This window comes from Pinus tabuliformis, chromosome 2_2, assembly GCF_031772625.1.
Source record: "Pinus tabuliformis cultivar Carrire ecotype Pingquan chromosome 2_2, CPIR1, whole genome shotgun sequence".
In the NCBI taxonomy this organism is placed as follows: Eukaryota; Viridiplantae; Streptophyta; class Pinopsida; order Pinales; family Pinaceae; genus Pinus; species Pinus tabuliformis.
The window spans coordinates 837,518,236-837,529,473 of NC_142300.1; the positions used below are offsets into that span (position 1 = coordinate 837,518,236).

The 11,238-nt window shown below is 38.7% G+C and overlaps 1 protein-coding gene across 1 annotated transcript; it reads left to right on the top strand.

Annotated features, from left to right (window-relative positions):
- The first annotated feature begins 232 nt into the window (after positions 1-232).
- Positions 233-1,695, top strand: LOC149195578 (bifunctional dTDP-4-dehydrorhamnose 3,5-epimerase/dTDP-4-dehydrorhamnose reductase-like). Its single transcript, XM_089405364.1, has 2 exons — positions 233-812; positions 920-1,695. Exons 1-2 carry the CDS (start codon positions 363-365, stop codon positions 1,370-1,372), a joined length of 903 nt encoding a protein of 300 aa, XP_089261490.1. The 5' UTR covers positions 233-362; the 3' UTR covers positions 1,373-1,695.
- The last annotated feature ends 9,543 nt before the right edge of the window (positions 1,696-11,238 follow it).

Sequence of the window (11,238 nt, forward strand, 5' to 3'; positions counted from 1 at the left end):
TTTTTACAAATGAATCACAGTAAAAAGATAAAATTCCATAATCGAAATTATTCTAACTTTTTTTTGAAAAAATATCTTTCAATAAAAAAATTCCCCAAAAAAATTCCGTGGCAAAATTAAAATTGAGGTCGAGGACGTTTATCTGGTCTTCTCGCCTCTAGCGAATAGGTGCGGTGGGCCTCTCCGGTGGTCAAATGATTCCTGTTATGTGTGTATATATATATATATATATTGTGCTTGCGGTGCTAGAACCCTGTTCAGTTATACGGGTGTTCGTTCGGGACATACCCATCTTCTCGGCGAGACAGAACCCACCTGAGAATCGCAAGCTCGATCCGCCCACCTCATTTGCCTTCATCAAAATGGTGGCTTCTGCTGAGAACGGGACGGACGGGCATTTGAAGTTCTTGATATACGGGCGCACCGGCTGGATCGGGGGAGAGATCGGGAAGCTGTGTGAGGCGCAGGGTATCGCCTTCGAGTTCGGCAAGGGGCGCCTGGAGAATCGATCTCAGCTTCAGGAAGACATCGAGGCCGTGAAGCCCACACACGTTTTCAATGCTGCGGGTGTCACCGGGCGCCCGAACGTGGACTGGTGCGAATCCCACAAGGTTGAGACGATTCGAGCCAATGTTGTCGGGACGCTCAACCTGGCCGATCTTTGCCGTCAGCACGGCCTCATTCTCATCAATTACGCCACGGGTTGCATTTTCGAGTATGACGAGAAGCACCCCCTGGGCAGCGGCATCGGATTCAAGGAAGAGGACACGCCCAATTTCATGGGATCTTACTATTCTAAGACGAAGGCCATGGTTCGAACCCGTGACATCTTTCTCACAAAGAAACCGTTTTAAAGTTTTCGTTTTTGCTTTTGATTTTCTTTGGTTTTGACATTGATCTGTCTACTTTTATTTTGCAGGTTGAAGATCTGCTGAAGAACTTCGAGAACGTGTGCACTCTGCGAGTGAGGATGCCCATTTCTTCAGATCTGTCGAACCCTCGCAACTTCATTACCAAGATCTCCCGCTATGAAAAGGTTGTCAACATCCCCAATTCCATGACCATTCTCGACGAGCTTCTGCCGATTTCCATAGAGATGGCAAAGAGGAATTTGACAGGAATTTGGAATTTCACGAACCCTGGGGTTGTTAGCCACAACGAGATCCTGGAGATGTACAGGGACTACATCGATCCGAGCTATACTTGGAAGAATTTCACCCTGGAGGAGCAGGCCAAGGTCATCGTGGCTGCCAGAAGCAATAACGAGATGGATGCCAGCAAGCTCAAGAATGAGTTCCCTGAACTCCTGCCCATCAAGGAATCGCTTATTAAGTATGTATTCGAACCAAATCAGAAAGTCCGCAGGGCTTAGGTGAGATTCGATCTCTGGATCTCCGGTTGAGTGAATGGTCTGGTGTATTTCAGTGAAAAGAAGGGGAAGCTATTTAAATTAGGGCTTTTGGCTGTTAGGCTTATTTTTTCCTCTCTAAATAACTTTTATTACTTTTCATTTGATTTTATTCGAATTGAGAGCTGTCCTCTGGATCTAGATGTATTAGCCTTAGATTTAATATCCAGACATTGAGCTCTTATCTCTGATCTATGCTGATTCAAAGATATAGATCTATTGCTGTTGCGATTATTGTATCTTCTTTCATTTTTCAATTGAAAAAAATCTCGAATCTAAGCCTCAAACTCTGTTTGTCAGTTCCATTTTTTTCACAATCTTGGTATTACATTTACATTAAGTCAATGATTTATTAAAGGTTTACTAGTGTCTCTCTGACATCTTGTATTTAATTTTGTGTATGAAATGTAAAGATAGAGATAATTGACTGGAATTTCCACTGAAAGTTCTGTTTTTTATTACAACCCAAAAGAAAACAGAGCACAATAGAATGCTTTCCCCATGAAAATGCTGTCAGTTCATGACTGATTCAAATTCACTAATTGGAGTGAAAGCCATTGAGTAAAATTAAATGGAATTCAACGATCTAACTATCATTTTCTCTATATATATCTGTGTTTGTGTGGTGTGGGGGAATCCATTGCATTTTTGTGAAGAAAAATTGAATTTCAGCCACATATGAACCTTTTTATGGGTATTTTCATCCTGAAAAACAGTTACATTTAGGACGATATCTATATGTAGCTTGGTTATGGCGATGTTTTAAATGAATGGAGACTAAATTACATTACCTGGCCTAGTTTTTAGCTTTTTCCCTTCCAACGCTGAGAATGGAAGATGGGGAAAATTTCCGTGACCATACTTATAAATTGCAAGCTGACATGGTGATATCTTGATATCTTAAATGGATAGAGTAAATCGTAGTAGCTGGCCTTTCCCTCCTAACGCTTGGAATGGAAGAGGGTAGAAATTCAGTAACCATTATTATTGGTTGCAAGCTGACAATCATTTGAAAGTTGCATGAAATTTTATTGCATGATGATGATGATGCATCTTGTTATTCGTAGTTTGAACAGTGTATTATACCTATATGTCTCTTTCTTTTTTCGTTCTTGTATTATTTACTGCTATGGAGGCAAATCTCTTATGCATACTGTGTAAGATAGCTGACGTTTTCCATATTTTTTTTTCTTGTATTGAGTTACCTAGTACTGTGAGGCAAATATGTCATGCAAAAGGTGCCTGATATATTCCACTTTTCTTCATTCCACTGACATGGTGGCTAATATATTCCACTTTTGTTCATTCCACTGACAAGAACAGATGCATATTTGACATTTATGTAAAAGGATTACAGTGAGAAGGGTGCTTATTTGATATTTATGTAAAAGGCTTCCAGTTAACAATTATGCATATCTGATATTTAGGTAAAAATTATGGCCTTTGAAAACAATCTGTACCTATTTGATATCAATGCAAAAGGCATTTACAATGATGCATATTTGATATAAGTAAAAGACACCCATTCAATACATTGGAGGAATTTTATACTTCTTTTGATGTACGAGAAGGGTATTCTAGATGGGTAATTCAAATCATTCCATTTTTGAGGAGGTTTCAGAATTTGATGATTTGACTTATTAAAATTAATTGAAAATTTGATGATTTGAGTTATTTAAAATTAATCAAAATCTTAAAAGCAAAATTCCATAAATAATTCCTATCAAATTTTAGACCAATTTTATCTGGGAACAAGGGACCATATGAATGGCTGTATTGATATCAAAGTGCTTATAGGAAAGAGATATGGATTTTATCTGTTTTCAGAATATGTTTTTCTTTTGAAATGGATTTTTCCTACACCCTTGTTTTTTAATTTTCAAAATGTTGAAAGTGTTTGTTACTCAAATCTCATTGTTCTTTAATGGGTTTTGGTTGATTTGGTTGTTATATTTAAATGTGGTTGGAATTTTATATCATTTTTCTAAATTATAATTATAATTATAATTTTTATAATATTATTTAAAATTATGTAAACTTAAATACTATTAAATAAAGTATTTTAAAGAATTCATTTTTATATTTCGACTTTTAACATAATTTACAGCAAATCAGCCAATCCAGTATCTTCCGAAAAGTTCTTTTAAAACTGGGGAATATTTTGTCTAAAAAGCTCAGAAGTGGATGATATGTTTTTTTAAAAATATTAAAATTTACATCAAATAATCCAATTATATGTTATTTTTCCAAGTAAAACATTGGAATTGGTTTATAGTTGGATAACTAATTATATTAGTTTACTTTTATAATGTAACAAAGAAGTGCTAATCGTTGTCTTTGACATTTTACATGTAAAAAAGTTTACTTTTAATATTTCTTTCTTGACATTTGGTGGGTGGGTTCAGAATTATGTGCTTTCCTCTTAAATTTATTATTGTGTATTTGAATTTTTTTGATATCTTTTTTTATTCTATTTTTAAAATTTTCGATAGTATATAATTAAATATTTTATTTAATTTTTGAAAAATTATATGTTAATTTACAATATTATGAAATAAATTTTATATTTCTTTTATATTTTTATGTTCAAATTTAATTATTGTTTTTTACTTTCAAAATATTTTAGAATATATAAATTATAGAATGTAGGTTTTTTTTTTTAAAGGAAATCAATTTCTTTTGAAAATTCAGGTTAGTTTAACATAATATGGAGCTATAGAAAATATTAGTCTATAAATAGAGGAAAAATTTAGAAATGGTTTGACCAAAACAGTTTGGGACAACCTTGTTTTTTGATTGAAAAAATTATGAAACATAAAAAGCATAAACATATTTAAAAATCTTTAGAAGAGAGGTGCTCTAGGGGAGGGTGTGGAGTTACCTCTTCCTCAATAGCACTAGGTTTCCAAGAGCTTAGAGTGCTCATTAGGCTAGAAGAGGGTGGAAGCAAGTTCTTAAGAGCCATGATGGGCTTTTCTTGGGAGCCTTTGGATCTCGTTGAACCATCCATAGAATGTAGGGTTTTTTTTAAAGGAAACCACTTTCTTTTGAAAATTTAGGTTAGTTTAACATAATATGGAGCTATAGAAAATATTAGTCTATAAATAGAGGAAAAATTTAGAAATGGTTTGACCAAAAAAGTTTGGGACAACCTTGTTTTTTGATTGAAAAAATTATGAAACATAAAAAGCATAAACATATTTAAAAATCTTTAGAAGAGAGGTGCTCTAGGGGAGGGTGTGGAGTTACCTCTTCCTCAATAGCACTAGGTTTCCAAGAGCTCAGAGTGCTCATTAGGCTAGAAGAGGGTGGAAGCAAGTTCTTAAGAGCCATGATGGGCTTTTCTTGGGAGCCTTTGGATCTCGTTGAACCATCCATGTCTTCTCTGTGCTTAGCTCATCTCGTGGGGCCTTTAAATGTGATAGTCAACTCAAACACCCCCTTCACAAAGGCCTTAAACTTGCCTTAGAAGAGTGAGAGTTGCATCTTCATCTCAATTATTTCAACCTTTTCTTGAGTGATGGCTTGGGCAACCATAGTTTTTGTGGTCCAATACATCTAAAAAAGAATCCAAGCTTGTATCTTTGCTTGGATCCTCTCAAAGTCCATACTTTCCCATATTTTTGCATCTCTGTATCTGTTGATTTTATAGTTGCAAGGAGACTAGAATTTTTTCTATCTAATAACTACTTCTAATGATACATTTTAAATTCTTATAGCATTAAAATCATCAAGTAGTTACACTTAGAAAATTTCAACCATTAAAATTAGTAGAGCAGTAGAGATCATAGTGAAACAATGAAATAGGAGACACCAAAATTTTCTTGGGACAAAACCCCATAGGGGGAAACCTCGATAATCTTTCGCTATGAGAAATTGTTCAATTCAATCAATTTGTACATCTAATTATTCCAGTCAAAATATCAAACCATTGACCACATTCAGTGCCTAGTCAAATTAAGTCAAAAGAGAGAGAATCAACATTTTGCTCACTGGTCAATATTGGGCAAGGAGCTAAATTTTGGCCTATAACAATTGGTCAAAGGGTTGAAATTTAATCTTGTAATAGCTCAGATAAACTTGGTCAATTACAAAGTTTGACTTGTGGTCAAACCTCAGTCAACACCCAAAAATAGTTGTAGAACTCAGTCAATAGTTGGTCAAAGATCTTGAGAATATTTGGCCTCCAATCACAATCAAAGATTCAGTCAAACAACAGAGAAAAGAGCCAAGTCAATGCTGGTCAACGCAAAGGACATAAGTCAAACTTTGAAGGTCAAATTCTTCTTCTTCGCACATGTGAGCAAATGTCTTCTACAGAACAAGTCCGAATTGATGTGTGTGTGATGATCAAATGAGTGAGTTGAGTCTCCAATGAATAGTTGACTAAACAAGTGGGGGTTTGACCTTGGGTCAAAACCCTTCAAGAAGTGGGGTTGACTTGGACAGCTAGAAAACAACATATTTCTCCTTTGATTTGGATGATGAAAACACTGACCACAATTACCATTTCTCAACACTCGCTCTTAGCTAGGGAGGTACTTTTCATTAACTTCAACATATGTACAAATTTCATCGTAAGGAAAGGTTGATAACATCACACTCATCCCACAAGTCAAAACCAATGGCATTAAGGTCAGAACCTAACTGACCATGGGATCAATCAATATCATTCATGAGGCAAAACTCTCCAACCATATGAAATGGTTTCTCAGTCAAGTACATTGACCCAAGAGAGTAATCAAAGTCAATTGATTTGTCAGCCAAACACAATGACTTGTTGTAGCAGCTACAACCACCCTCCAAAATTTTGCCTATGCTTTGTTTTGGAGCCTCCCTCCTAATTCACAGCAGCTCATCTTGCACTGACCCAGGTACTTGTGCTTTCATTGATCTTTACCTTTTGCATGTTGGCTTGTGTTTTCTTACTTCCTTTACTATCTAATCCATAAGCCGATCTCTTGACTTGGTTTCAACCTGGTTCTAGGCTTGCCTTAGTGAACTGCGCAATCCTTGAGGGCAACCAACCTTTCTCTAGGGAAGCTCTCGGGAATTGCGCAGTCCAAGCCAGCGGTGAGCCTTAGGCTCTAGAATTGTGTAGAGCTAGCTGACAGCCAACCTTCAGCTGGGAAACTGCGCAGAGCATGAGAGGTAGCCCAAAGTCACTCAGCCTAGAAATTGGGCAGAAGTCATTCTGCTCAGAGGTTGCTCAATGCATAAGCTAGAGGGTTGCATAGTCCTTCCCATAACTGCACAATCTCTCCGGGAAATGCATGACAAATTTTCCCTAAAAAGAAAAAAATATCCCTAGGATGTAGGGATCTATTATTAGTTTTCCGAAGGTGGCACAATGCTATCTTTAGAAGTTTCCGCTAGGTGTCGCTTTTGTCCTTAATCTCAGGCATGCGCGCCATGAATTTCAATTTTGCTCAATTCGATGTAATAAATGCCTCTAGAGCTCATTTGTATCCTCGATCATCAAGCTCTAGCATGCCTAAGGAGATCAAGGAACCTTCGGAGCATCGTTGTCACTTTTCTGGGTGAGTTTTGATTTTATTGTCTTTTGCCGCAATTTATGTTGCTTTTTGCTTGTTTAGCTGGTGAGAGTGCCGTTTCACTTGTTTTGTTGAGCGATTGCTGGTGTTTTAACTTGTTTTAGCTTGTAGAAGCGTTTTTTCAACTTTTGCATTGCCTTTTCCCAAGTGTCGCATGCATTAGCGAGGGTTTAAAGCCTTGTAGGTTCATGAAATCCCTGTCAATCTAATAAAGAAGAACATTATATACACATCAACAAAAGTGGGTTAACCTGTTTTTGCACTACTGGTCATCGTTGCGGTGACCCTCTCCACATGCTTCGTTCTCCTTCTGTTTGATTGATCCTTGCACTTGTTTTATTTGCATGCATCATCACTCAATCAGATTTGTACTCAACATCACACCATCCTTCATATTTGCTTTATTGCATACTCCCCTTAGGCAGATATGGCCATATTTGGTAGCTCAAGGCCTCTGCCTTGGCTTTTGGAAATGCGCAGAGGCTGTCTTGGCTTAGCTCCAACTACGCATTGCGCAGTTCCAGGAGCTAGTCTCCCAGCTTGGTCACTGAGATTGCGCAATGCACAGTCTCCCAGGCTCTGCCCCAGACTGAACTTCCCATTGCGCAGTTCCAGGCATCACGCTATCACACTGACTGTTGGGAATGCACAGTGCGGAGTTCCCACAGTCAGTGAGTCACCCCTATTGGTCAAAATTGCACAATCCCTCTCATTAGGTGCCTTGATTGCTGCTTGATCATGCTGTGAAGTTATACTTGTAAGAGCTAATGTTTGCTTTCCATGAGTGTCCTTTCTGTATCACAGGTACCACACTCGTGAAGCACTTATCTCCAGTAGTTATTGTACCATGGCACCAAAGAGAGATGCTTCAAGAAAGAACACTGGAAGCAATACTGGGGAAGTAGTTGAGCAAGTGCCAGTTAACTTGCCAAGATATGCGGACACTTAGCTGTCCATAGAAAATGAGTCAACACTAACATGGCAACAAGTCTAGCAGCAGTAGCAGAAGGCAACAATCTAGTACAAGATCACAGAAAGAGGAAGTCGCTGACATAATACAGGGAGAACGAAGTTGAAGGGTAAAAGTGTATTCAATCTTCATGCAGACAAATTTGGCAGCGAAAGCAAAGGGAAGCAGAGAACACCGATAACAGAGTGGAGAAAGAGAAAAATCAGAACTTGTAGGTAACAAAACTGAAGTTGCAGGAGACAGAGAAGAAGCTGAAGGAGGAACAAGAGTTGAGAAGAAGAGAAAGAGAAGAAAAGAAAAAATAGGAGGAAGAAGAAAGGCAAGGCGCAATGATAGAACAAACAACGCCCACACAGGTTGAGGAGTCATAACAGCTAGCAACTGAGGTAGATAGTAAACAGATGCAGGATTGGGAAATGGATCAACAGATTGAGCAGACTGGCAAGGAGTTATAGCGGGAGCCACATAATCAAGACACTGACCTCATGTCGAGAACACACAAGGCCACCTCTCAGTCTCCGCCACCTCCAGTGTCAGAACCAGTACCGAGAAAGGAGAGGCTGTACTCCTTGATGATGATCCGGTGATGGATGTGTACAATATATCATTTGATGGGTTACAATAGAAAATTGTACAGGCGCGGAGAAAACTTTTCCCAGATGATCATGCGGCACCTGCATTTATGAAGGAAAGAGTGATAATGTCAGATGTCAGAAAGCATCCAGTTGCTATGGCCCATGCCACTATGGATTATGCAGGAGCCATGAGCTCGAATGTCAAGTTGTTGTAGCAGAGAATGAACAAATGGCAAAGAATTTGCAAGCGGCTAGGCAGAAGGCAGAACAATATGCAAGATCCGCAATGATAGACATGAGGAAAGCGATACTTTCTGAAGTATAAACTCTTGAGGCCACCATGCAGAAACACTATGACGGATTTGTCACCATGCATATGACGATTTTCCATCTATTTCTTTTCCAGCGACAGAGCAGAAAGATATTCCAAACTCTCAGGGACATACACGCTGCTATCGCCCATGTGAAAGAATGGACAATGATATACAAGGGAGCCCCACTTCACTTTCCCAAGATGATGAAGCCGCAGGTAGATCTAGACAAAGAAAATATCGAGATGCATATCCAAAATTATGAGTAGCTTGCCCCGTTCGACAGTAGAATACAAGCTTCATATGCACGGTTGTACAAGTGTTTGGATGTCATGGTGAGAATGCATAAGATCTTGTCAATCTGTTCCGTCACTGAAGCTAAGTAGAAGAACCAAGTCCGTCTAGAGATCGACCGGTACATGGAGTAGCTAAGGCGAGATGCCATTAACAATGACTTGGAGCTGAGTGCGAAAAACATGCAGAAGTACATTGGTGGTCCTTCTGTAGTCAAGACCATGTTTTGCATGCTTCAGGATGAGTTGGACAAGGGTTCCAAGACCATATACCCAGAAGCTATGGAGGCAAGGGTCTACTATCAGAAAGACACTATCAAGTAGTCATAGTGCTTTATCTTGTTAGGCCGTCTCTAGCCTATTTTGTCTCACATGGGTACATGTTGAAAATGTATATTATTTGTAAATATGTTGTAAGTGAAATTCCAAGTGTCATTAGTCGAATGTGAACAATCACTATATAGTGTAATGAGTTATTTGTAAAGGGAGTTGAAGAGTCATGAGGGTAGTCAAAGAGTCACAAAGGGGAATGTCAAGGGTCACCCCATACTTTGTTATAAATAGAACCTCATAACTCATAGAGGAGGTTTTTGGGGAGCCAAAATTTTGGCTAGGGTTAGGCTTAGAGAAGGCTTGGGAGTATTGTGACGAGCTTTAACTTCTCCACAACATAGAGCGATTATACTTCTTTGGAGGAGCAGGTATTCTTGACAAAAATTCCTTTTATAGGCTTCTAAGGAGCACACTTCCTTTCCCCTCTGTGTGTTAGAACCCCCATGCATCTCACTTGACACTTGACTCGCTGCGAGGTCACACTCTTGCTTATGATCAAAATCATCATACTTATCTTTGCGCGCTACTGTTGTCAAGGCACTACATTACCACCCACTGCTGGGACTCCTACTCCAAATGGTATGAGATCTAGTTGAGACTTCTTACCGGGGAGATCACCTTGAATGTTGGCGGGTCCAACACTGTCAACATTTCTGGTGCTAGAAGGAGGACCATATGACAAGCCAAGCCCTCAAAGTCTGTTTTGAATCTCTACACATCACTCATGAATTACATCACAATCTCCACCCCGACATGTTTTTCTCACGCTCGTGATTTTGATGTGTCGACGTATGTCATAGATGACTTGTCACGATTTAAATATGATGGTGAAAACGAAACATCCTTGTTAACTCACAAAATTTCCTTTTTGGGTTTTCGTGATAGGAATGAAGTCCCCTTAAACGATATTGCCTATGGGTTGTTTGCTTACATGTTCGAAGGGCGCGTTAAGCAATAGTGTATCATATTTCCCATATCCTCTATACACTCTTTCAACCACAAGTTCAAAGAGTTAGGTTGTTCTTTCTTCTTTTATGATCGTAACGCACTTAATCACAAAATTTTAAAATTACGAAAAACACTTGACAAATCTATTGCACACTTTTATGAACGCTTCCGCCATTACTGTTTTGAATTTCCAAAAGATGAAGTTGACTGGAAATTTATGACTGAAAGATTTCAGTATCTTTTTCACATCTCGGAAAATACACGAGTTAGAATCTTTTGAAACCATCCCAACATACCTCGGTGTTAAAGCTTCTAAATCTGAGAAGGACAAGGTTGCTGTCACAATTGACCCTCCGTCCTCTTCTGATCAAACAACTCTAGCTCCGCAGGACGAGGTGGGAGAAGTTGCGAACCTAGCTGTTGAACTGTCACCTCCTCACTCCCCACATGCTCTGGATTTTTGCGCATATTTGGACTGCAAGCCTGATGGTTGTCACATGGTCTTATCCCCTCAACCTCCATCCACTCGTCCCTTTGATCCTCCAAATTTTAGTGTGTTGTGTTCATCTGTTCCAGATTCCACATGTGATGTTCACGAGGATCAAGTTATGGATGGAGTTGGTGTTGGGCAACCAACCCACACTATCATTTTTTATGAGTATGTGTGGGAATCTGAACAAGAAGTTGTGGTGAAGGATGACCTCCTTTTGTTCGCAACTCATCCGCTTTATCCTGACATCTTTTGCGATTATGCCATTTCTGATTTTTCTTGTGAAAATTTATCCCTGAATGTTTCCATTTCATATTATTCACAGAATTCATAGGATGCCAGTCTGTTATTTGAT

Excerpts from the sequence above, each read along its gene's own strand:
- LOC149195578 (XM_089405364.1), top strand. The coding sequence starts at position 363 with ATGGTGGCTTCTGCTGAGAACGGGACGGACGGGCATTTGAAGTTCTTG. Across the intron at positions 813-919 it reads ATTCTAAGACGAAGGCCATG|GTTGAAGATCTGCTGAAGAA; the intron begins GTTCGAACCCGT and ends TTTATTTTGCAG.